Here is a 27,547-nt window from a genome sequence, read left to right as displayed (position 1 = left end):
GTTAAGAATTTCTTACTTGCCTTAAACCAAGGGACTGGCCCTCATACATTTCTGGAATTCCTTTTGGTTCTAATGCCTGTGGTTGTCATCAAGGGGATAGATGGCAACATTTTGTCCCCCAGTCCCCAAAGGTACCAATTTCTCGCCCATAAACAGTGAGAGTTGGGTGGTGGTGGTGAGCCCGCCCAGGCTCCATTGGTGGCTCCTACGTGGTCTTAGATGACTCACCTTTAAATCAAATACCTTCTTGTCGCAGATGCTGCAGACGTGTGGCAGGTGGAGGGGGGCCACCCCATGAAAGTCATTCAGCTCGTGAGCCTGCAGGGGCCGCACGGACAGCACCGCCGGTTCCTCCTTGGCCCGCCGCCGTGCACCGCTGAAACCCTGCTTGCTGTTGTTCAGCCGACCCCCGAAGGAAGGAGGGGTCCTGTCTGGGGTGGGCTCCTCGGGGTCATACAGCTCGTAGGACTGGCTCGGGGGTGGAGGCCATAGGCTGGTGCCTGCTGCGAGGTCAGGCTTGCTCTGGCCAGAGAACCCGTGGGGGCTCTCCCACTGGCTATTTGGACCCGGCAGCAGCGGACCTACCTCCCCTTTCAGGCCCCCCGTGGGCTCAGCCCCAAACCCGCCTGCCACGTGCGAGCCTTGGGAGTTGGCTCCGTAGAAGTCTTTGGGAAAGGCAGCCTGGCCATCTTGCCCCGATTGGCTGTACTGTCCTTCATAGGTCGCGCTGCCCGAGGTAGAGGCCGAGGCCGACAGGAAGATGGGCTGACCATCCGTTTCGGAGCCGTAGGCCTGGCTGGAGGTGGCTTTGCCATACTCGTAGAATCCTGCCGTGGCGGGACCTGCCCCAGTCTTGCCAATGCCCAAGAGGACCGCCGGCTGGGCAGGGGTCTGAGGCATGACACCAGTGAAGGGATGCATCACCATGGCGTTGGGGGGCTGGCTGGGAAGGCTCACAGAGGGTCCCGGGCCTCGTGTCTGGCCGGGGGGTGAGAAGGCGATTGTGTTAGAGGGAAACCGGGCACTGGGCACGCTCGCAGCATGTGGGGGCACCCCAGTGTGGCCGTGGGGGGCGCTGATCACGGACGGATGCCTCAGCTGGTTGAAGAGCGGCTGGGACATGGCCACTTTGGAGAGGACTTGGTTCAGGACGGTGGCGGCCGCAGTGTTGTTGGTGACAGCTGTCTGTGCCAACTTCAGCCGGTGGAGGGTGAGCTGGGCTTGCAATTGAGCCAGTTGGAGACTGGCAGGCGAAGGAAGCAGGGGGGTCGGATTACTGACCGAGAACGGGTTCTTGTCCAGGAGCTTGGCGGCACTGCAGGAAGACAGGGGTCGAGAGGCACAGCTGCTTTCCCCGAGGAGGCCAGAGGGCTCTCTCAGTGGGTAGCTGTGGTCCCCCCACCCATGTAAGCAAGACCCTCCCACAGGGCCCCACACAGAAGGGAGTCTGCAAAAACCTGTGCTCACACATACACCTCAATTAAAAGTAAAGCTCCAACAGAAAAGTCGGATGAGAGAAGGTTCCATCTCGCTGGTAATCAAAGAGATATATTAGCAACAAATATTGGCCTAGCAAAGTGGCACATTTCAAAAAACACATACACAATAGCCTTCAGTGCTGGTGTGAGATAAAGTGGAATGGACACGTGTCAACGACTGTCTTAAAGTCACACAACTCTGTTGAAAGATAGCCACGTAATATGTGCTCCTGAGAGCCACATGCTTTAACCCAATAATTCAATGCTATGAATCTATCTGAAGAAAGCGAGCTAAAATTCAGACAAAACTTGACGCCCAAAGATGTTTAGTAGTACTTCATTATTTAAGGTCCACAGTTGAAAATTACAAATAATCCGATAACAGGGAGGGGAGTTTTAAACTGAGTAAATTGTGATATTAGCTACAGAATGAAATTTTAAGTAGACATTTACTACTGCTGTTTAAGTTTTTGCTTCACTATGTAATATTTAAGACATTAAAAAAGTGTACTTGGCACCAAGCTTAAGACAGAAAACATTCCAATACACAAAATGTTCCTTAGGTATCCACTCTCCCCATCCACCCTGGCACCCACCATTGCCAATAGTAGACACTATCTTGAATTTGGGATGGTCATTATTTACGCCGCCCCCCTACCCCCCCCCCACCCAGTCCCCCCCCCAAAAAAAATAGCGACCTGAGAAAATCCATGTACTCTAATGTTAACTGAAAAAGAAAAAAAAGAAAAGAAAAAAAAACAGTCTTCAAAATCACAGACAGAATGAGGTGTACTTGCGCCAAACACATTTTCATCCTTGTCCTTATTTCACATCCAAATGCAGCAAGAATCATGCTCCCTTCAGCCCACGCTCAAGCCCAACCAGCACAAAGAATAACCAAACATTTACAAGAGAAGAATCTGAAGTTGAGATCGTAGGCAGTGGTGGGCTCGCACAGACTCTTACTACAGGGCTGTTCTGTCTGAACCTGTGCCTTCCATGTGACCTTTGCTGTGGTTACGGTGCTTTCTGGACCAAAAACCAGGATGCATAAGGGGACAGCCTTTCCCAGAAAGTCTGGGATATCTGGTTACCGCAGTCAGGGCTCTTTTGTAAGACCATATTTCTTGTGTCTTAAACACCCCCCCCCCTTTTTTTATTGATTTCAGAGAGAGAAGGGAGAGGGAGAGAGAAACACTGATAAAAGAAAGACATTGATCAGCTACCTCCTGCATGCCCGATTAACCTGGGCATGTGCCCTGACCCGGATTCAAACCAGCAACCTTTTGGTACATGGGACAAAGCTCAACCAACTGAGTCACACCGGCCAGGGCTAAACACCTCTTTTGGGGAGTGGGTGTAATAGAGAAATATGTTTGGGGTGTTGATGAACTGGAATTCCCAGGACATTTGAAAGGGAAGAATGGGACTGTGCATTTGAAGCTGGGATTAACATGGACAACCCAAGCTTATATTCTGCATGCTTATATAAATAAGTGTGGCGTAGAAGCTACAAAGCTGCAACACTTCAGACAAGGTTTCCACTGTCACACATTCTGTACAGTAAAAATCTAACCACAATGAAACAAAGGAGAGAAGCTGGGGGTGGGCATGGTTCAGGAACAAAGGGGCGACATGGAAAGTGTGTGGCACGTTACATCATCTCTCCCATTTTGGAGACACTTGGAAGAAAGCAAGCTTCTGCTTGGGTTGGTCTAAGAAAATGGTGAGGGGTGTGTGTGTCTGTGTGTGTGTCTGTGTGTGTCTCTGTGTGTGTGTGTGTGTGTGTGTGTGTGTGTGTGTGTGTGTGTGTGTGTAGGTCATGGGAAGAAGGTAAGCAGGAGAGAGTCTCACGTTGATCGCAATGCTTCTGTGGGACCAGTGCTTAGCGAGGCTGCGTTATCTCATTTGAGGTGTCTCAATTATGCAGGGAAAGAACCTAATGCTCAGAGAGATTAGGTGGCCTTACTTGCAAGGACTCACGGTGAGTGAATACAGATGTGGGATTTCACCACCAGCCCAGGCTTTGAAAAGAAGAACAAGGGCGGCGGTTAGCCGTGCAGCCTCTCAGCCCTCTGAGTGTCTCATGGGTTGCCTCGCTGTTTTGTTTGAAGTGAGTTCTCAGAAGACCAGGCACACCCGTGTTCAAGTGTATGTAAAAAACATGTCGGAGCCAGATAAAAATGACCCTGAGTTACTGTTTCCCATCCTGTGAGAAATCAAGTCATTAAAGAGATCCCACCTTCACCCAGCCAGCAGCCCTGCTGTGCTCCAAGGGCAGAAGAGCTGGCTACATTTTAGGGTTTTGGAAGGCTGGGGGTTCCAGGTGAAAGGTGGTCACAGACCTTTGCTCCTCTTAGGGGTGCTGGCTGCAGCAGAGCCTTGGCGGCCCCAGGGGGGCCCAGGCACAGATCATGGTGGAGGTGGGGAGGCGAGAATAGGAAAGGAAGAGGAGGATGGCCAAGAGTCTGAGATTTCTGCGGGTGCAGTACTAAGTGGCTGAGCTTTAGAAAAGCAATTAAGCTTAACGCAAAACCCTGCCCACAGGGAGCCAGCCCTTCCTACCAGGTTTGTCCTCAAAGCAGCCTGTCCTTGCTAACAAGGCGATAATGAGGTGCCAACTTGGTTTACATGACCAGAGTAAGAAGAGGTTGGTTTTGTTTTTCCAGGAGAAGTCAGCTGTATTTTCTAAAACTGCGTCCTGGGCTGGTGGGAGCTCTGGCTGGAGAGTCCCCTTCACCCCTAAGAGGACGCATGGGGAATTGCTGCCTTTCTAACCAGGAAAGCCAGCCTCCTGGTGTCCGCAGGTCAGCCAGGGAAGCAGGTGCGGCTCCGAGTACAGCCCAGGTTGCAGAAGGTCACCCATTCAGATCCAACATGAATAAGATCATTTTCTTCTCAACTCCTGCTTTGCCTAGGAAATTCTTACTGTCTCCAACTTTACTCAACTGTGAGTAGAAGTGATTTCACATAAGTCACCAGAGCTAGATACCTCTTTTGAACCAAGGACCCTAAGAGAAAGAGGAAGACCAATCATCCTATCTTTTAAAAGTCCTAAAATTCAGGGGCTTCTAGCAATCATATTTTTGACCAAAAAATTGGGGCATCTGATCTGACACCCTCGGGGCTAGAAGTGATGGCACCTTTCTGTTTCCCCACTCCCTTGGTTCCTCGCTCTGATGTCACTTAGCACATCCTGCCTTGTGTTCAAAATAACTGCTTATGTGCCTTTTTGCTTCCACTAGACCTAAGCTCTGTGAGGGAAAGGAGCATGTCTGGGAGACTGTCGATTTCCCCGGCACGTTGCCTTGCACTTGGTGGATACTCAGCAACAGCCATGAACAGAATGGAGAAGGAAGATAATGGACGTGGCTCATCAGAACCTGGTGACTGTAAGAAGATGTGGACACCTCTTTTAAGAGTGTACCTTTCACCCTAGCAGGTTTGGCTAAGTGGATAAAGCGTCGGCCTGTGGGCTGAGGGGTCCCAGGTTCGATTCCGGTCAGGGGCACATGCCTGGGTTGCGGGCTTGATCCCCAGTGAGCGGTGTGCAGAAGGCAGCCAGTCAATGATTCTCTCTCATCATTGATGTTTCTCTCTCTCTCTCTCTCTCTCTCTCTCTCTCTCTGTCTCTGTCTCTGTCTCTTTCCCTTCCTCTCTGAAATCAATAAAAATATGTTTTAAAAAACAGTAATAATCAATAAATAAAGTGTATCAATTTAGCTTTTAAAAGGAGAGTGTATATTTTGTGGATAAAGGCCCTCATATAATTCAAAAAGCAGAATCTAAAGATACCCAGAAAGCAAATGGGTTTTGCTGTTGTATACAGCTTAAACAGATGGGGATAGTCTACAATTCCCCATTCCAAAGCAGGAGCCCCAATACACCCTTCTCCCTGTCCATGTCTAGGTTTTGAAACTGATGGATAATCCCTGTGGTAGGCTGAATAATGGCCCCCAAAGATACCCACATCCTAATCCCCAGAACCTATGCAATGTCACCTTCCATGGTAGGTGGACTTTGCCAACGTGGTTAAATGAAGGAGCATGAGATGGAGAGACTGTCCTGGTGGGCCCGATGTATGCACAAGAGTCCTTAAAAAACAGCGGCAGGAGGATCAGAGTCAGGAGTCCTTAAAAAACAGCGGCAGGAGGATCAGAGTCAGGAAGAGATGCTATTAGGATGGAAGCAGAGGTCAGGGAGGAGAGGAGACACTATGCTGGCTTTGACGATGGAGGAAGGGGCCATGAGCCAAGAAAATACAGGAGGCCTTTAGAAATTGAAAAAGGAAACAAATTTCCCCTAGAGCCTCCAGAAGAAATCAGCCCTGGTGACACCTTGACTTTGGCTTAGTGAAGTAGATTTTGTACTTCTGACCTCCAGAACTGTAAGATGAGAAATTTGTACATTTGTGGTAATATGTTATGGAAGCAAATAGGAAGCTCATGCAATCCATCAAGAAAATTATACATAGAAGAGGCTTCCATTCAGGACACTGGCTGGATCTTGCTGGCATGAACTCATGTTCCCAGCGGTCCTGGACAAGCACAGGTCATCTCACCAGGTGTCTGAGGACCCTTTGGGAACTCAGCCAAGATCCAGAAAAACCCAGAGGTCCCTTCCTTCTCAAAGTCAACTTTCCTACCCAGCCAAGCAATGGGAATCCGGGAGAGCTTGGACTCGCAGATCCTTAGGGATTGACTCATCCAGCCCCTTCATGAACAAAGAGAGAAAATGACTTGCTCACAGCTGGGTAGCAGTACAACCTTAATGAGAACTCAGATCATTCAAACCAGCTTTTAGCACCTGACAAAATAGCCTTAACTAAGCCCAGTACTATCTATTTCATCGCCAACTTATCATTTCCACCCATAGGTATCTGTAGCCCTCCCCGCTGTTCAGAGAAGTACTGAGTACCTTTGATATGCAAGGCACTCGCTGAGCCCTGGGGAGATGCAAAGATTCAGCCCCTCTGAGCCCCTGTAAGCTCCAGAGGTGACAGTAGGGATGTCGCGTGTCTGGGGAGCCGGTGGGAGACAAAGTTCCATGCACCTGCTCCATCCTGTCTTCTAAACCTGTGCAGTGGCTCGGTTTGCTGTCATAGAGTCAAACCTCGAAGGACAGAGAGCACACAGAGAGTTACTTACTTGTGCAGAGCTGGAAAAGCCACCACGCCTCCACCGGGAGGGCTGGCCCCCATCACAGCACAGCCTCTCTGATTCACCCAGGCCTCCACGGGGCTCACTGCCTCCAGGGCTGGCGGTTCCTTTCTGAGCCACTAAGAATTCACAGTGCATCATTACATTGAAAACGTTGGTTGCCTGCTCACTTAGAAAGGTTTTCTTGTTTTGTTTTGAATTAAAACAGAACTTCTCTCCATGGTTTTAAACATAAAATATAACATAAAGGAGAAATTGTTGCCTCTATAATGCGGGGAGATTTAGAACATCCAGATGAAAACTGTTTCTAATGGTTTAATCCCACAGTGCCAAAAGGATGTGCAACATATTGTCTCCACCAGCAGAGCGCAACAGCTGTCCCCGCATGGCAAGGCTCATTATTCATCCCAAAGCTCTTCTACATTTTCTTCCGAGTCCCAAGCAGGAGGCAGTGATGGGTGTGTAGAGGGGGCACAGGGAGTGAGGCAGTGAGTCGGGGTGCTGGAAAGTCAGCCAGCATTTTGTGATGTGATTCATCCTATTCTGAAAGGAAGGCAGAGCACCCAAGACACAGGCAGGACCCGGGGCCTCTGCTCTGCACAGACTCCATCGGGCGTTCATGAATTGGTCCATTCAGCCCACAAGTTGCCAAATGGTGGGGACACAGTGATGGAGAAAGAGATACCTTCCCAAGAGGAGACAGACCAACACAGAGAGTGATGATAGTCCTTCGGAGGTAAGCACAAAACAGCAAGGCCCAGGAGGAAGTGGTACAAGCCTCAGACTGTTCAGAGAGATGTAACAAACAAAACAAAAGGAACAAAGACTTGCAAATGTCCTGGGCTCAGTAATCCATCTGCAGATGCAAAGATGAACCGGCTGTTAGTGAAAGGCAGCAGGGTGGTGAACTGTGGCCCCGAGACCTGGGCTCCCACCTGCCAGTTACTGGTTATGTGATGGGAGAAAGTTACTTAATTTTCTCATCTGTAAAATGGGAATAGTGATCCCCATCCCATGTGACAGAGCCCCCTGACCACCGTGACTGGCTCAGCGATGGACACTCCTTGAAATTTTGTTGGTGTTATCAGGAGAGAGACACCCTCCGTCATGCCTGGGTTGCTACGCTGGTTGAATTTGAGCCACCACGTAAGGACAGCCTGCTTGAAAGTCAAGCCAACCCTGGTGACCTCACAGGGACACCTTGAGACACTTGCCCTGGACCTGCTTGGGCTTTTCTGTACACAAACCAAGGCATTTCCTTTATTTGTTAATAAAAATAATAATGTAAAAAGAAAGCCAACCTACTAGAACCATCTGCATTAAATTCAGATGTTTTTCCTCCATGGCCCCATGATGATTCAAGCATAGTCTGTCATCGCCAGCTTCTTCTGCAGAGGGAACCACTGTGAGGACCTAAGGGGTCACTGCAGGGGGAACTGGGGCAATCACTTTGGTGAGTGTCCACTGACCAGAGAGACCTGGTTCCTGGAGGTTGGGGAACAGAATGCTCCTCCACCCTGGGCAGAGTAAGAGCCCCGTATGGTGGTTACAAGACCAGGGTATGCATGGGGTGTGGGCTAGGCAGCAACATTCTTTTTAATCCTCACTCAAGGAGTGAGGATGTTTTTCCTATTTATTGTTTCAGCGCGAGAGAGAAACATTGATGTGAGAGGGACACCGATTGGTTGTCTCCCGCACACGCTCCAACCAGGGGCAGGGATCAACCCTGCAAGCCAGGTACATGTCCTTGACCAGGAATCGAACTTGTGACTCTCCAGCACACAGGCCAACACTGACCACTTAGCAACATTGGCCAGGGCATATGCAACAACATTTTGCACATTCAGAGATCCAGTCCTGGCCACACAGGTGCTCTTGTGAGCTGGGGACATAACGCCTTGACCTTCTCAAGGGGGCAATTTCTAATCTACTGAGACACCTTGCAGATGGGGATGGGGGAGTGGGGATGGAAAGGAGCTCAGGTTTCAGAGTTAGCATCCACTTGGGTGTGAATTCCACTTCACCACTTGTAAGCTGGGGACTGTGGGCAAATACTTAGCCTCTCTGAGCCTCGGAGTCCTCATGGCTAAAGCCGGGGTGGCTAAACCTAAGGTATAGGCTTGTTCCGAGTTAAATGATAGGGTGCAATAAATTGTTCCACACAGTTCCTAGCACACCGTAAGCATTCACTAAACAAACGCAGCAGCAACTGCTACTACAACTGTCTTCTCACCCTTATCACTACCATCAGCACTACTATCACTACCACCATCATCGGCATCACTGTCATCATCAGAGCAGATGGCGAGTGACAGAGGGAGATGGCGGAAAACACAAGGAGATGTGAATATGGAGAGAAGAGAAGTAAAAAACAAGGATGGACATCTGTTGAGAGAGGAGGGAGCAGGCTGGGGACTGGGACTTGGAGGGAAGAGAGAGGTATGAGTTGCTTGGTAATGGGATACGTAGTCAACAGGAGACTGAAAGGGCTGTGGAATAATGAAGACACAGCCGAAGTTCCATGGTGTGAATGTCCCCTGTGATGGTCAGCCAGCCAGAAGCAAAAGCCAAGAACCGCAGCCCAGCGTGGTTCAAGGTCTGGCTGGGCACAAGATCTTCCAAGATAACCAATCAGGAATTTAAATTCACTTCCAGTTCAACACAGGACCCTGTCCAGGCCAAGCAATGGACATGCCATTTTTATTATGTGTTAGAACATAAAATATAATCCAGGTGAGAGGGCTCAGAACCTGGCCAGAGAGTGTTTTCCAGGTTTGGTCACACCTTCATAACATGGCCAAATCAAATGAAGTGCAATCAGGGTCAAGTCTTTGCTGAGTCCTGCCCTTTCTGTCGCCTCCTGGGAGCTGAACTTCACATCATAAGTTCTCCACTCTACTTAACCCTCTTAGACTCGAGGTCAGGACTCGACGCGACCCGCAGGGAACAGTCCCTAAATGCCAGGGTACAAGAGGACAATGATGATACTACAGTACTATTGGGGCTAAAGTGTAAACTCTAGCTCATAATCACAAATGTGAGATCAAGAAGAGGCCTTAGAGACCATTTAGTTTAACCCACTCTATTTACGGAGGAAAAAAAAGAGAAGCCCAATGAAGTAGACATAATATGTGAATCAAACCAAGTCACAACTCTAGACAGAGGAGAGGAGGAGGGCCTGGAACCCAACTCTCCTCATTCCTGGGGCTCATGGAGCTACTACGGTGGGCCACCCCCCATCAATGTTCATCAGCAAATTTTCTCCTTGCAGAGTGAAATTGCATACTTTCTGGTTAGTGCTGTCTTCTTGGTAACAATAGGGCTATGGATTATCACTAGCTAGGCCCCTGTGACTAATTGAGATTACTGGGTCAATGCTGGTGTTAGCTCACATTTGGGCTTCAGCTGTGATATTACCATATGATGATTCATATCACCATGACACCTCTTGGAGTGATTCATAACAGCATGGTAATCTCATCACCTCTCTTTTGTTTCATGTCTTTCAGTTGGAGTGTTAATAAGTGTTTTCACCTCATTAGCTCTCTGATCACCTGGACAACCATATGGGTACCTTTGTCAGATACGACCATTTCTAGTTTATATTAAGAAGACTGAGACCAAGAAAGGTCGGATGAACCACCCGAGGGCATCCAGTGAATAAAGGATTTGAACGAGGGTCTTTTGACTGTAAGACCAATGTTCTGCCCTCTTTATGGGTTCATTAAAGGAGCTTCTGAAGCCACATTCCTGGCCCTACTTCCATGGGTGTGATTTGTTTTGTTTTGTTTTGGGTTTGTTCAAAGGTACTAAATTATGAAGCTTTTTCCTTTATTCTGTGTTTTTTTCTCCCAGCTTGTCACAGTGGTTTTGAATTTTTTTCCAGCTTTATGGAGCTATAATTGACATATAACATCGTATACATTTAAGGTGTACAATGTAATGATTTGATATATGTGCATATTGTGAAATGATTACCACAGTAAGTTTAGTTAACACATCCAGGGCATGATTTTAAATAACACATTTGATATCAAATCACCATTGTACTCTGGTGGTCCCTTATACTCTGAACCACTTTCATCAGGCAGAATAAGATTCTCAGAGCCAAGAGACCTATATTCACAAAGGGGCAGCTTGCAGTTTCATAACTGACAAGAGAGGACTTGCCTTCCTGCTGACGATATGAGAAGGGCTCAAAATGTACAAAACAGAATGAATAGCTCAGTTAATGTGGTTCAGCGGTTGAGCTTTGACCTATGAACCAGGAGGTCATGGTTCAATTCCCAGTCAGGGCGCATGCCCGAGTTTCAGACTCAATTCCCAGTAGGAGGCATGCAGGAGGCAAGCAATCAATGATTCTCTCTCATCATTGATGTTTCCCTCTCTCTCTTTCCCTTCCTCTCTGAACTCAATAATAAAGAGAAAAACAGAATGGGCAATGCAGCAAATACAAAGAAAATAATATACATTCTGCTAGTGTCATATAGGAAAGACTTAAAGCAAAGAGAGAATTAATGTCAACTTACCACCAAGAACCATAGATTAGGACTTTTTGTGTCGATTTTTCTTCTGTACCATTTTTTTCTTTAAAATATCCTTTGTTTTATAAAATGATGGTATTATAAGGAGTAATTGTTTTTAATGCTCATATGTGTTTTGTTTTTTTAACTACAAAAATATGAAGAATATAACATATACTTATGAACTCATTACCCATGATCCCAAATTAATAAATGCTACAGTTAGGATCATTTTGCCTCAGATTTTTTTTTTGTAAAATATATTTTTATTGATTTCAGAGAGGAAGGGAGAAGAAGAGAGAGAGAGAAACATCAATGATAAAAGAGAATCACTGACTGGCTGCCTCCTGCACACCCCACACTGGGAATGGAGCCCAAAACCCAGGCATATGCCCTGACCAGGAATCAAACCATGACCTCCTGGTTCATAGGTTAATGCTCAACCTATGAACCACGCCAGCTGGGCTGCCTCCGATATTTTTAATAAAAATATAAATAATTATTCAAATAAAGTTAAAGTTCCCTTTGGGCCTCTGCCTGGTCCAATTCCACCTCCATCTTCCCAGTGTCATCTGGGTGTGGTGTGTTTGTATATATGTATATATCTGTCTATTTGTATCTATCTATATACAGAAAAAGTATAAAAGTAAGAGACTTTTATACATGCATGTTTCATAAAAGAGCAGGTAGGAATGGTTTCAACAATATTTCTCCTAAAGAAACAAATGCATATTCTAAGTTTCCCTTAACCATTGAATATCGAAGGCAGTGTGACGGAGCAAAAAATTAGTGAGCTAGTTAGAAATCAGGAGACCCAGGCCTGGTCCTACAGCCACTATTCACTCCCTGTGCGAATGCAGGTCAGTCAACCCATCCCCCCCCCCCTTTTTTTTTGTAAAATGAGAAAGCTGTATATAAAAGGATCGCCAAGATCTGATCCACCTTTGAAGTCTGATGACTCTAAGGTTTAATTTCCTTATCTGTCAAATGGAGATAATAACATCTGCCCCCGTAGTTGTTCTAAACATCTAACATGGCGGGCAGATGCTCTGCAAAGCATGATGATGGTTGATAATGATAATAATTATTATTGAATAATATTGAATAATTATTATTATCAGTCAAAAATTAAATTTATTTCAAGCTCCTGGGAATGCTTCTAAAGAAAACATTATTTCATATACTAGTATATGGCTAGGTTCAGATGTATGTGTTGCTGGCCAGCCAGCATGAACTAATTTAATTTCTTCTATCCCTGATCACTTGGGCAGGCTCGTCAGCACAAGGAGAAGCTCTCTTAACTCTATCCATGAAGATTTCGGGGAAGAAATACCAAAAGTGCCTCGTTATGAGACTCTCTCCTCTGCAAAAGCATTCCAGAGACAGGCCCAGTCTTTCACAGTAAAAAGCAGCTCGAATCCATTCGGGGCTGGAGTTAGTTTGTCCGACACACCCTTCTTCAGGAAATTCATGTTGGGTAGAATTCCACTGGTTTTATGCAGGCTAAAATCCAGGAAGTTGGTTTGACTTCTATGGTTAGAAGAGATCTTTCCCTGTCTCAGTCACATAACATACGGTGACCTCACAACAGACAAACTTTTCTGGGGAACATGGGAGCCTTCTGAGATGGAGAAACAAGCTGTCTGAAATACATATTTTAAAACTGCTGCACAACTTTCTCTAAGAAGCCAAACATTCATGGTTACAGGCCAATACTTCCCCTGTGAAGGGCAGTATATGCAAATATCAACACCTTTGCACATACAGGTCCTTCTCCAGGACAATCTCCTCCCTTCTCCTCCTCACGCAGGTAACTATCCTTCAACATGTAGTTGGATGTCACCTCTTCCAGGCAGACTTCCCTGGCTCCTACCTCCATCAAGTATGTGCTGGTGCCCCTTCTATGATCCTCCATAATGCTCTGCTGTGCCATTAGCCTCAATTACATTTTCTTCTAACTCCTACCACCCTCTATCATAATTGTGTATCCAGTCACTCATCTCACTTCCTCACTGCCCCATCACCATTTTGAAGGCAGGAATTGTATGTCCCGTTTCATGTCACAGTGCCTGGCACATGGTAGGTGTGTAGAACCTATAAGCATTTCTATGCATGTACACACCTGATCCATGTGTATGTGTGTGAGACAGTAGTTGTGTATCACATTCTCAATCTGTTTTCTGGAGCAAATGGTCCGTGTGTGCTGCTCAAGGCTTTGAAGATGAAGTTCTGCAGCGAATGTGGATTAGATTCAGTCTTTGAACACTGTTGATGTTATGTAAATACCACCAACCACATCAAATATAAAATCCTAAAATATTCAACAAACAGACTTGTTGCCACAGTTCTCCTTTTAACTAAATCTGAAGAAAATGTAATTTCAGTGTGTGATCTGAGGAGATATAAGTGTCTAATCCACACGATTCTGAGATGAAACATATGCTCAAGAATGAATGGTCCCTATGTTCTCTAAACTTTCTTTTTAGTCATTTATAACACTGAGATTTTTCTATAAGTGTTATAAATTCATTTGATTTAAAAGCCAATTTTAAATCAAAAATATAGTTTTAGATTAATTTTAAAGAATTAAAATTCTCAATTAAAATAGCTGGTCTTTTCCTAGAGTTGCCTGACTGTTAACCTGGACATTTTAACCAAAATGGTTTAAGCTAAATGGAGTCCATATGAAAGTGAAGAGGCAGTGGAGGGTGTGGGGGACCTTGGGGGTTGGGGGAGCCACTGTTTGGGTTGTAAGTAGACCCACTTCTTAACCAGGCTCTACCACCAATACTCTACATCTTATTGTACTCACTTTACCTTGTAGAACTTAGTTTTCTCATCTGTAAAATGGGAGGGTCAGATGAGACATTTAAGGTTCCTTTATGCCTTATGATTTTAGGATGGTGGGCGTTTCCCTAAAGCTGTTATTTATGACTCATGGAAAAGTTAGGGTGATCTGGCCACGGTGCAGAGATAGATTTTACACTGAGCGATCTGAGTTCTAGTCTCTACTACTCCTCTAGTCCTGGGTGACTTAAGAGATAGGCACTTAACCTCCAGTTAGCAGACCTGTCTGTAAAATGACAAGTTGCTGCCAGAGCAGTGATTTTTCAACTTCGGTGGGCATCCAGAGAGCACCTTAAAACACAGATGCTGGACTCACTCCCCGCTTCTTCCTCAGGAGGTCTGAGTTGAGGCCTCAGAATTTGCATTTCTAACATGTCCAGGTGATACTGACGCTGCCCTTTGAGAGCCACTGAACCTACTTTCCAACTTTAAGAATCTATGGTGAGTTATAAGAAATTTGTTAACTATTATATATTTAATGAGCCACCTCTGCCTTCAATAAGCCAGCCAGCATGAACTAATTTAATTTCTTCTATCCCTGATCGAGTGGGCAGGCCGCTCAGCACAAAGATAAGCTCTCTTAACCCTATCCATGAAGATTTAGGGAAAGAAATAGCCGAAGTGCCTCATTAGGTATGTTTCTTTAGGCACCAAAAAACAAGAAGGGGCTTTCTTTTTCCATGGGGGTTTTAAACACTGCAAAAATAACTTCAGGGGGTACACATGATCACTCTTATACCTACCTTTCTTTAAAAAAGACTCAATCGCTACCTTGGCCGGGTAGCTCAGTTGGTTAGAATATTGTCCCAGTATGCCAAGGTGCCAGGTTCGATCCCCAGTCAGGGCGCATACCAGAATTGACAAATGAATGCATAAATAAGTGGAACAACAAATTGATGTCTCTCTCAAATCAACAAAATTTTTTTAAAAAGACTCAATTGCCATGTTCAACATTTGGTCTCCTATGATCAAAAACACTTAAGTTCACAAAACCTCAGATAACTTAGTTAATTGATCGCTCAGCATCATGTTATCAGGTTTGCTGAGTGGGAGAAAAGCATAACTCCATTCACACTGCGTTCACTAACGCAGAGAACAGAAGGGTCAGATTCCAGAATGCCCAAAATTCTTCAGTCGAGCGACATCATGATTATGAAAAAAATCCAAATTCACCATAGACTAGAACATCTGCAAATAAAGTCATCTCTATCATTAGATTACAAACTCGATGGCCCTGCAATTACTTGGGGTGTTTTTTTTAAAAAAAAAAAAATGGATGCTTGGGCCACATCTCCAGAGATTTTAATTCACCTCAGGCACTGGGGTTTTTAATACTAGCTCTCCCGGATTATTGTAAAGTTTAGTCTGAGACTCACCAATCTATAAAGGAATAAAATCAATCTGTTCTTCATTACTTTAAGCCCCACAAGCCATTTCTGTCATTACTAACGGCATGGCCATTTGTCTTAAATTATAGTGAAGAATAAACACTGACGTTTTTACTCGCCCACAACGGGTCACAGACACAGTGGACAATCAACTATTTCTAAGCGATGTTGACGCATCATCCGCCCAGTTCAACACATACTTTTCGTGGCAAGACTTCTCCCCGAGTGTGCGTACAGTTTCTACCACAGAGAGCCAGGTGAGGTTTGCTCAGGCGTGACTCTCGTACCTTCTAAATTAGAAGCACCGTGAAGACATCACCCACATCCTAAAAACCTTTGAAATTCCCGAGTGGCTTCCTGGCTCAGTGCCAGGCAGATCAGAAGCACTGAACAAAATACTTGTTTGACTCCCTTGAATTTATGACTGTCTCCAAGCACACAGAAGGCAGACCTCAGCAGAACATGCTAAGTGTCTCACTGTGAAATACGAGGTATGCACGCCTCTGTGTTTGTGCTGCAGATGGGCACTGTTTACTTCTTGTAAGTTCCTTAGAGTACACAAGAACCTTGAGGTTGGGACTTTATAAACAGACCATGAAACTATTTATTTGAGAAAGCTTCCATTTCCCCCAAAGTGGGTGGAAGTTTCTGGTGCCTAAGAAGACATACCTTTCTGACGACAGCCAACAAAACACAGGTGCCACCTGAGGCAGGGAACATTACATGCGGGTTACTTCTGGCTCCTGCCTCGATTTTACAAAGCCGTGGCGTGACCGTAGGAAAGTTACCGCAGAGAGGAGAGGACAGGAAAGCAGCAACGGCCAGAGGGGCAGGCCCTGAGGTCACACCTGCATGTGCCATTCTAGATATTTCTGTCAGATCCACCATAAACTCGACTGTGGTTCAGATCCAAGCAGGCTGGGGCAAGAAAGAAGGGTTCAAGCTGACTTTTCACTCAAACCTGCTCTCGGGTACTTTCCTCGGCTTCCCCATCCATTGCTAATTAGGGGCGGCCCAGGCCTGACATGTCCACAGGGCTCTGTGGGGAAATTGATTATTATATTACTCTGAAAAATAAGGAAGTCATTTCGTCTGAAATATCAAATTCCACAAAATCATATGTGGCAGCTGTTAGGCTATGCATGTGGGGGAGGGAACGAGTGTGTGAAAATATTAACTCTCTCCCTTTCAGTTTTCTGGCACAGAAAATAAAAGGAGATTCGAACGCACATAAGGCAGAAACCAATGGCAAAGCGACATCATGGATTTTTTTAATGGATTTTTTTTTTTAAGGTTAAAAAATCCTCCTGATGGAAAATATAGCAGACACACCATTTTACAAGTGTATGCGTGTGGGTTTGCTTGGACACACTTGCAAGCAGAAAACCAGGATTCCTCTCCCAAAGGTGTCCAAGCGACTTTTAATTGCCGCGGTTAAAGAAACGAGGTGAGTCGGCTTGGTTGTGCCGAGCCTGCTAACGGGTCATCACATCCAAGTCCAAATACGTCCCCTGAACCTCGCAACAGGCGTTTATACGCTTTCTTGCTTGCTTGGGGACTTGGAAATAGTTTTGTTTTGAAATTGAACTTTATCTAAAGATATCTAATTGTTGCTGAAATGCGGATCACGGCTCCTCCAGCAGCGCTCAGAAGCAATTTTCAGGCATTTCTGAGCAAAATATCCCGGCTCGTGAATGCTAACAGGGCACTCCCCGCCCGGTTCACGGCTCTGCCTCTGCACTCAAGATAGGAAACACTGCGAGCGCCTTGACATTCACTTCCCATCATTGACACATTCCAGCCACGAACACAAAGCGCCTCAATCTTAAGAGACCCCCCCTCTTACTGTTCACAAGACTTCAGGATTCCGAAAACGTCCCCTTCCCTTCCCTCAGACCCAGGGATCATGCAATCTGTTTTCCTGCGGCCGCCCGACTTTTCTTTAAAAAAAAGAGTTCAGTAACTGGAGTAAAAGAAACATGTAGAGATCCCGACATTGGGATCGCGGATTCCACGGGGGTCATGGGGAGCTATCTGAAGTCACATGCTACCCTGGGAATCAGTTATTCCTTTTTTAAACGGGAGGGGGTGGGGATACACATAAATCGCACACTCATGCACAAATGCTTAGCGCCAAGAACATGGTCAGAAGTGCTGCCTGGACTAGAGAATAAAGAGGGAACCCCCCGGTCGCCCCCCTGTGCTGGGGAAAGGTAGGATGACGTCATGCAACCTTACCTTTCTGAAAAAGACCAGGGAGCCTGGCATTGAGCGCTGACCTGAGGCCACCGAAGCTCGCAGTCATTTTGGGTGTCGCGCATGTGCCTCCCTAGAAAATTCCAATGACATCCTACCGGCTCTCTGCGTGCCAATCATGACGGGCCTCCACTTAAACCCTCAGGAGTCTGGAAAGGGGCACCGGAGGGGGAATGAAGGCGAGGGAGAGAGAGAGAGAAAAAGAGCAGCCCCAGTGCCCTGCATACCCATCTGGAAGGGGAGTCACATGCCACCGGGAGCCATTCCTGCCGCATTACACACGCCGCGTGTAAATGGCAAACAATATCAGTCCATGTTTACGCCACATGTTCTCAGCCTCTTCACATATCAACACCCAGGCCAGCTTTTCAGAATGCTTCTGCAGGGGGAGCACGTGGGCTAATCATGTGGCCATTTTTAATAAAATCCCAAAGCCTCCCGGTTCTGGTTTATTTCCTACTTTTTGTTAGTGGTGGTAGTGATGGCAGTTTGTTTGTTTGATTCCTTGCTTGATAGATAGAGATAGAGATAGAGATAGAGATAGAGATAGAGATAGAGATAGAGATAGAGATAGAGATAGAGATAGATAGATAGATAGATAGATATAAAATATTTATTTTACTGATTTCAGAGAGGGAGAGAGAGATAGAAACATCAATGATGAGAATCACTGATCGGCTGCCTCCTGCACGCCCCACACTGGGGATCGAGCCCACAACCCAGGTATGTGCCCTGACCTTGGAATTGAACCGTGACCTCCTGGTTCATAGGTCAATGCTCAACCACTGAGCCATGCCGGCTGGGCTGGGCACTTGTTTGTTTTTTATTCTGGGTTTTCACGTGTGACAGTTTGGTCCTGCAGGTCCCCCAAAAGACCTTTAGGGATGTAGCCACATCAGACCCCAACCCTAACTGACAAACTGACTCCCAACCAGCAAACCTCCTGCACAGGTGCCCCTTTCTTTTTTTCTGTGTGCGGAGCAGCAGGAGATGGAGTGAGGCAGCCCATCACTTCACCTGCCCAGCAGTAACTACACTACTTTTCAGCAGGAAAAGTGGACTGTCTTCTGCGCTAAGCAGGGGCTCTTAACTGGGGGTGATCCCCCCCACCTCAGGGAATGATGGAGACATTTTGTTGGTCAGAACTGGAGGTTCCTACTGGCATTTACTGGGCAGAGGTCAGGGTTGCTGCTAAAATCCTGCAATGCTCCGTACAGAGCCCACAAACAAGAATTACCCAGCCCAAGATATCAACAGTGCGACAGTTGAGAAACTAAGCCCTTCCACAAGTCTCGCAGAAAATATGATACCCGCAAAAAAAGAAGAAAGGAAGAAAAACAAAACTGAGCAGCCCTCACGATGAGGAATGACTGAATTCCTCACAGAGGCCCAGGGATGAGTGTGACCTGATTTACGGTTTAATTACTTAGGAGCCTGATCAGTTTTCTCCCAGGAGCCACCACTCGCCTGCTAATCTGTCCTCTTCTTCTCCCCAAATCTTACCCTATAACCCTGACAACACAATCACCCCAAACGAAACCTTCACGTGATTTTTCTAAATAAAAACCTGCTGTCCACAGGTCACGTGAAGCAGCCACCACCCAGCCCGTCCTGTCTGGAGGTCTGATGTTCATCTGTGATGCCCAGTCTCCACCATAATCCCCTCTCAAAATTACCCAGGAGGTTCTGGTTTTTACAAGGGACAGCCTCCCCAGAATAGATGATAAAAGACTCGGGATTAGAGCTCACTGGGTTCTCCTATTTTACACACATGCTTGGAGGTGGGGCGGGGGTATGCCCCCTGGTATCAGGGAGGCTCCTCTCCTGCTGGGACTCAGTGTGTGATGTTCCCGCAGACCACTGGAAAGTTGAGGTGAAAGCCAGTCGTGTCTGCCTAATCGCCCGCGTCCAGCTTTCCACCAGAGGCCCACTGCCCAGCATGCTCCCCAGAGAGCCCAAGGACTCTTTCTTCCTAATTTAGTCACAGCCCACAGGCTGCCCCAGGCTCACCTGGCTCTCGGCCCATGACGCAGTCACAGACACCTAAAGGCGCCAGTCCCAGAGGCTGGCCTACGGGAACCAGCCAACCTGGCCGCAGCGGCATTTCTGCTCAGGCCGTGGGCCCCTCCCATGATCTACTAGGTTCCCCAAGGCACACGGTGGAGCTCCAATCATGGATGGTACATTTTGCTCTTCTTCACGCTCTGTCTTATTTCATTATGCTCAGAACTTGCTTAGGATAACAGTCTACTGAGTAGATATTTATAGAACATTTCATCCCCAAACTGCAGAATACACGTGTGTGTTTTTCATATGCACGTGGAACATTCTCCAGGATAGATCACATTCAGAAATAAATACATTCAAGAAGATTGAAATACATTAAGATTGAAATACATCTCTTAGGACCACAATGTGTGAACCCAGAACTCAACTATAGAAAGAAAACTGAAATAAAAACACAAATATGTAGAAACTAAACAACATGCTACTTAACAACCAATGAGTCAAAGAGGAACTCAAGCAGACAATTAAAAACTACCTAGAGACAAATAAAAATGAACAAACAACTTTCTAAAATATATGGAAGTTGGCAAAAGCAGTTCTAAGAGGAAAGTTTATTGCTATACAGAAAAATCCCAAATAAACAGTCTAACTTTACACCCAAAGGAACCACAAAATGAAAAACAAACAAAACCCAAAGTAAACAGAAAGAATGAAATAATAATTATCAGAACAGAAATGAACACAATAGAGATTAAAATAGAAAAGGTCAATGAAACTATGAGCTGGTTCTTTGAAAAGATAAACAAAGTTGATAAACTTTTAGCCAAATGTTAAGAAAAAAAGAAAGAGCCCAATAAGTAAAATCATAAATGAAAGAGAAGTTACAACCAACACCACAGAAACACAAAGAATTGTTAAAGAATACCATGAATAATTATATGCCAACAAATTAGGACAACACTGAAGAAATGAGTAGATTTCTAAAAGCAAACAACCTTCTAACACTCAACCAGGAAGAAATAGAAAATCTAAACAGACTGATTACTAGCAATATTGAAGCAGTAATAAAAAATAAAAAATAAAAACTCTGCAAAAAAATAAAAAGAAAAAGTTCAGGACCAGACAGCTTCACAGGTGGAATCTAGCAAACATTTAAAGAAAAACTAATAACTATCCTTCCTAAACTATTCCAAAAAATACTGACAAGGAAGGAATGTTTCCAAACTCATTCTAGAAGCCAGCATTACCCTAACACCAAAACAAAACAAAGACATCACAGAATAAGAAATTGTAGGCCAATATCCTTGATGAACACAGATGTAAAAATGCTCAACAAAATATTAGCAAACCGATTTAATAATACATTGTCAGAAAGAGAAAGGCAAATACTATATAATTTCACTTATATGTGGAATCTAAAAGAAAAAACACACACAACAGAACAGACCCATACTGCAGATACATAGAACAAGATAACTGCTAAAGGAAAGGGGGGGGGGGGAGGTGAAATATATTTTAAGATAATAGTTTACTAAAAAGTGCTCCTCCACACTCATTTTCCCAAACCCATATCTTTTTTCTTTTTTTTTTTAATCCTCACCAGAGGATACACATTGATTTTTACAGAGTGAGTAATGGGGGAGAGAGAGAGTGAGAGAGAAACATCGATGTGAGAGGGAACATCCATTGGTTGTCTTCCACTCATGCCCGAACTGGGAAATGAGCCTGCAGCCTTTTGGTGAACAGGATGATACTCCAATCGAGCCACACTGACCAGGACTTCCCAAACCCATATCTAAGGCTCAGCTCTCGCTTACCCCCAAAAAGGAAGTATGTAGTGGTTAAGAACACAGGCCCTGAAGCCAGACAGCTGCAATCAGCCACACGAAATGGGGTAAAGACCATGCCTACCTTTAGAATTATGGTATAAGAGATGTGTCTAACAGCCCAGTGCCTGGTGTAGTCAGCACTGGTGAGGATGTGCTATCGTGAGCTCCATAGAGTGACACACGGGTGGTGAACTTAATTATTAAGAAAAAGGTGTCCTGATACATGGTCTGGAGTATGATTCCCAGAAGAAAAGTCAGTACCTAGAATGAACCCCTCTGATGGCCTGGTACTCACTCTTACTTAGAGATTAGGACACACACCCTGGCCCCACTTGGAAATGAAGAGGCACAAGTAACCATTACAAACTGAAAAATAATAAGCACATGTTGAGCCCTAACCTGTTTGGCTCAGTGGATAGAGCATCAGCCTGCAGACTGAAGGGTCCCAGGTTCGATTCCGGTCAAGGGCATGTACCTTGGTTGCGGGCACATCCCCAGTAGGGGTTGTGCAGGAGGCAGCTGATCGATGTTTCTAACTCTCAATCCTTCTCCCTTCCTCTCTGTAAAAAAAATCAATAAAATGAAAAAATAAGCACATGTTGAGCACCTACTGTATACAGTGCCAGGCAAGGAGGGAAGGAGGACCATAAGGTAATATTGAGTGTGGATACACAAGGCACTTGTATATGCTACCCTTTCATACATTCTCTTAATCTTCACAAGTCTTAAAAGATTAAGATCACTATTCCCACTTCACAGATGAGAACCCTGAGGCTCCAAACGACTGGATCAGTTATCCCAAGTCCCAAAGTCAGTAGGTGGTCCTTTGAAACAAAGTCTGTTTGATTCCAAAGACCTTGTTGTTCTACTAAAACACCTCCCGGGGTGCAGGGTGAGTCACCATGTAAGTAAAAGAGTAACAAGGTGAGTGCTGCAGGTACAGTGTGTTCCACGGGGAATCAGGCCGGCTAATTTGTGGGGCCCCGTGCGAAAGGAAAACGCAGGGTTGTAAAAAATTTAAAAATCATTAAGAATTTCAAGATGGCAAGAGCAGAGCATTAAACTGAGCACAGGACCCTCCTAAGCAGAGGCTCTGTGTGCACACATGCCCAGGAAGCCAGTCCCAAATGGGAGGGAAGAACTCTGAGGGGGAGAGAGGAGGGAGTGGGAGCCACGTTCCTCATCCACCCGACAACAGCAGTTCCCAGAGCAGCACAGCCCAAGGCCACCTGCTCGCCATCAAGCCTGCCCCTGTTTCCCCTGGCTAATCCCTTCTCCTGCACAGAGCTGGCATGGACACCAGGCGATGGGAACTTGGGGGTGGCACTTGGTTTGGGAGAAGCAGGCCCAAACAGACGCTGTTATTTATTATGACACTGAGTTTCTTGAAGTGACACGATGGAAGGGAACAACCTGGCCTCCATTCCTGGGAAGCTGTCCCAAAGCTGGTGGCGTAGCGATCCTCAGTGGAAGGTGGGGGAGGGGTGATACACTGGCAGGGGGTATGCAGCCCATGTGTGAGGGATGCAGGCTGGGAAAGGCTCAGGACCAGTGAGCGTAAGGAACACTCCGCTGTGTCTGGCCTCATCACCAACTCACTGTGTGATGGTTAATTACACTGAGTTCTTGGGGCTCAAAATACCCAAGTGCCAAGTACATAGGAACTTAAGGGCATTACCACATGGCCATCCAGAGTGATGCTTACAATCCACTTGCTATTTAATGTTAAATTAAAAACCAGTGCCCAAAATCACATATTATACACAGCGTGTCCCCCAAAAATGTATACACACTTTGAATCATTATAAAGGCAGTGTTTATTAAAATACATTTCATTTTCAAAAGGTAATAGAATCAGCTGTATATGTTTTTTGGGGACACCTTGTGTATAGTTACAAACATGTACAAGGCAAAATAAACCTTAGGTGGTAAAAAAAAAAAAAAAAAATACTATTGGAGAACACACCAAAATGTTAACAGGGGCCGCTGTGTTTAGATGGTAGAATCTTAGGTCATTATTTTTCTCCTTTCATAAATGTCCCAACTTTTCTCTAGGAAGCATGCTTATTTTTCAGTGAAAAAAAAAGAGTAATTTTTTAGAGACAAATGAATTCAATTGGACTAATACTGCCCCCAGCCCCACCCCAGCTTAGAAGGACCTTCCGATAAAGCTGCCCAACAGCCTCTTTCCCAGAGCAGGCACCTCTCTCCTGGAGATGCACACACAAAGCAGATGGAGAACGGAGGCACCCTCAGAAGGCGTGGCCACGCTCGCTTTCCCATGGAGACCAGCGCACACGATTCCTATGGGTTTTCACCTTGCATTCTAGCAAGGCACCCTGCACACGGCGGGCGGAACAGCCGGCATGTGGATCAGGGGTGAACAACGGTTCATTTTATGACCACAGGCTTCTCAGCAGAGAAATCAAGATCATCAGCATCGCCCCAGCTGTTGTGGCTCAGTGGATAGAGCGTCGGCCTGAGGACCAAGGGGTCCCAGGTTCAATTCCGGTCAGGGGCACGTAACTTGGTTGCAGGCTCCTCCCCAGCATGCAGGAGGCAACCAATCGATGTGTTTCACTTTGATGTTTCTCTCTGTCTTTCCCTCTCTCTTCCATTCTCTCTAAAAGATCAATGGAAAAATATCCTCGCGTGAGGATTAACAACAACAAAAAGATCATCAGCATCAAGACTGTGTTTGTACCTGCCACAGTTCGAAGTCAACAGCCTCTACGCTTTCCCCTTGCCTGTCCACCCCAAACCGCTGCTGGTCTGGGGGAGGGGAGGAGGAGCTCTGAGTCAACTGCAGACACTGAGGCAGGACCCAGGGGAAAAGGCAGAGTCACCGCTCAGGCCCCGGAAGTGGGTTTGGGGCTGTGGTCTCTGATTTTACCATTGAGACCCTTTGGCTCAGTTCTGTATATTTTGGGGCGGTGGGGGGTGCTAGTTTATTGTGTTTTCTTTGGAGGATGCAAGTGCCAAGAGAGTGGTAACCAATGACTAATCCAGGCTTGCCCAGGATCAGACTGTGTGGCGGGGCCTCCTCTCTCTAATCTTCAGCACACGGAGCCAGGAGAGGCCGCCGCCTGTCTGTTTTCAGCTGGGAATCTTGCTGGAGCTGAATCGCCACCGGCACTGGATGGACAGGGCTGGTCGCTGCCACGGCCACTCCCTCCCCTGCTGTGCTGGGATCAGCCGCTGGCTGCTTGGGATAGCCCGCTTCTTGGCCAAGACGGACAGTGGCCTTGCACGGCCTAAGCGCTCCCAGAGCACGTGTGGCTTGTGAGAAAGCCGCTGGAAACGCTCCTGGAAACTTTCTTCTTCGCTCCTCTCCTCCCTTCTCCTCTTTTCTTTCCTAACTCTTTCCACGTAAGCGGCAACTCACAGTGAAACGATCTCTAAACCCCAGTTTCTCTTTCTAACCAGGGCCATCTCTGCCATCGTCAGCGTGGGCCAGAAGAGTTAGCCAGGAAAGAAGAGGTCTCGGGCCCCGGGCTAAATGCACGGCAGGAAGAAGTATTTGCCTCGAGGCCCCCTGAGAAAGCAATGGTGGAGGCTCGGGCGTCTTGTTCCAGGAAGATGTTTCCAAGAACAAAGACAGGATTTGCTCCCCGAATGAACCAGCTCCGCCCGCTTCAGGGGGACATTCTGCACACAGGCCCGCAGCGCCCTGCGCAGGGGAAGCCAGCTGTGAGTCAGACGGTGTGGGAACGAGCCCTTCCCAGGAAAGGAAACGGGTTCTTTGTTGGGCAGGGGTTTTCAATTCCCTTCTGGTTAACTCTCGTTCCTCTGTAGGTTCTCCAGGGGCCACAGAACAGAGGCAGGAAGCATTTTTAAGATTTTCGGATTTGCTCTATAAAGACCAGGCACAGTCTCCAGACAGAGATCCCACGCTGGGTTCCCAGGGTGACCATATCCTCAGGACCTTTGCATAGTCTCTGTCCTCAGCCTAAAAGTCCTTCCTCTAGCTCTGCACTGACCCATAGGTAGCTGTGGACCACATGGAGCTATTTAAATTGAAGTTAATATTAAATAACATTTGAAACTCGGCCCCTCAGTCGTACCGGCCGTTTTTACCATACTGGACAGCACAGTAGGTAACATCTCCAGCATCCGGAAAGTTCTACTGGTCATCGTTGCTTCAGGCATCTAAAGCAGGACACAAGGTCATTCTCTGTCCCTTTGTCCTACCTTTATCGTATCTGAAATTACCTTGTTTATTTCATGCTCTATTGCCTGTCCCTCCCCTGGAATATAAACTCATGAGAACAGGATCTTGTCTGCTCCATGTCCAATGCCTAGGACATTGCCCAATGACCAGGCATAAGCAGGAGCTCAGTCAATATTGTGGAGTACATGACTCACAGTGGGGTCTACCCATAAGTTGGAGATCACAGGGCACCAGCCACCCAAGGCAGCTGCAGTTTATCTTTCCATGAACCAAGATAATGTCCAAGTGTGGGCCCCATCAAGAGCACCCGGAGAGGCTGTGTGTGGGAGTGCCCAAATAGGAGCAGAGTAGCTGACACCCAACTTTGTCCTGTTTTTCCTCTAAGAACTTTAGTTGCCTTTATCACCTCTATCAGCCGGTCAACAGTGCTGTGCCCAGCACTTGCACTCAGCCTTCCTTCTCTGCTTTTGTAAATGATCAAAATACCCTCTAACGTGGTGTTAGACACCCTCTACCACAGACTCATTTTCCTCCACATGCATACACAAAAGCAAGTGATAGGATGCGGTCTCACCTAAGTTTAAGGAGTTGGTATTTTAATACTCTGCATATATGAGTGCTTTCTGATGCCCCCTGTGAAAGAGGGGGAGGAGGGGAAGGAGGAGGAACCAGTCTACTACAACTTAGTTTTATTATTAATTGCAATTAAAACTCAAATGACAAGAGTATTATATGCAGGAAAACATGACATCCCCCCACCCCCGGCCAAACACCAGAGGAATATAAAGATACAAAAGTGGGAACGTACCCCGTGTCACATTTTACTGAACTTTCATAACAAGCTGAGCACAGAAGTCACCCTTGTTTGGGATCAAACAACTCAGCAAAGCAGCCAGAGAGCAGGGCTGGAGAAATAGCACAAATAAATGAATGGAAAATAGCAAACCAATAGAAAGCAAAAATAAGAACAGGCAGAATCTGTGCTCAGAATGAACCTAGGAAGGAATCCCCATTGTCAAGGAAGCTGTGGAGCTGGAGGCTAACAACCTGACATCTTGCCAGGAAAGAGAGGGGCAGTTTGGAGACACTGCTGCAGCATATCCGCTAAGGCAGTGGTTGACAACTGGTGGTCTGCGGACCGCTGGTGGTCCGTGAGATCCAAAAGGTTGGTGACGCTGCTCTAAGGTATGCTGCAGAAGATGTGAGGAAACGAACATGCTTTCTAATGTGTGTGTGTGTGTGTGTGTGTGTGTGTGTGTGTGTGTGTACTGATTTGAGAGAGAGAGAGGAAGGGAGGGAGGAACAGAGGGCGAGAGAAAGAGAAACATCAAGCACGCCCCCTACTGGGGATAGAGCCTGCAACCCAGGCATGTGCCCTGACCAGGAATCCAACTGGCGATCTCTTGGTGCATGAGACAATGCTCAACCACTGAGCCACACCAGCCAGAATGAAACAAATCTGCTCTTACGCTGGTTGTCTCTTAAAGGCATACAGGGCAGTTGTTTGCTGAAGCTCTAACTGCTTTCTTGATGACATGAACCAGTACATGCACCAACCTCACTTTTGCAGGAAGATTGCAGAACCTCGAATTTTGAAAGAATTGGCAGGGAGAACACATCACTCCAGCCACGTCTTGGTAGTCAAATTCCAACGTCCATTCTGAAAAGATTTCCAAGAAATTAAGTCTACAGCGATGCCTAAATCACAAATTATTTTTTGTTTCTTTGACCATGACTGCATGAAGCCTGGTGATGGGCCATAAGATCAATTAGTTCCTGCCTTCAGGCTTTCTCTGCTTTGTCTTTTGCTGAGTCTTAAATGGAGAAGCACAGCCACCTTTACACCTTGAACAAAGGGCAATCCTCCTCCAGGTGGGGCAATCACAGTC

General features: G+C 46.3%; 1 protein-coding gene across 2 annotated transcripts in view; it reads right to left on the bottom strand.

Annotated features, from left to right (window-relative positions):
- Positions 1 to 27,547, bottom strand: part of RBM20 (RNA binding motif protein 20) — a 179,004-nt gene that overhangs the window by 49,767 nt on the left and 101,690 nt on the right. Inside the window, exons 1-2 of one of the 2 annotated variants that reach the window (XM_059661360.1) lie at positions 17,634 to 17,855; positions 229 to 1,315 (exon numbers count right to left, since the gene is read on the bottom strand). In XM_059661360.1, coding sequence (XP_059517343.1) covers positions 229 to 1,315; positions 17,634 to 17,716 — 1,170 coding nt within the window. In that variant the 5' untranslated portion in view covers positions 17,717 to 17,855. Of the gene's footprint in view, positions 1 to 228; positions 1,316 to 17,633; positions 17,856 to 27,547 lie in introns of those variants that run through there. The other variant, XM_059661359.1, reaches the window with a different exon arrangement.

This window comes from Myotis daubentonii, chromosome 13, assembly GCF_963259705.1.
Source record: "Myotis daubentonii chromosome 13, mMyoDau2.1, whole genome shotgun sequence".
Taxonomy (NCBI): domain Eukaryota; kingdom Metazoa; phylum Chordata; class Mammalia; order Chiroptera; family Vespertilionidae; genus Myotis; species Myotis daubentonii.
The sequence above is the reverse complement of the archived record's forward strand: the minus strand, read 5'-3'. Positions and strand labels throughout refer to the sequence as shown.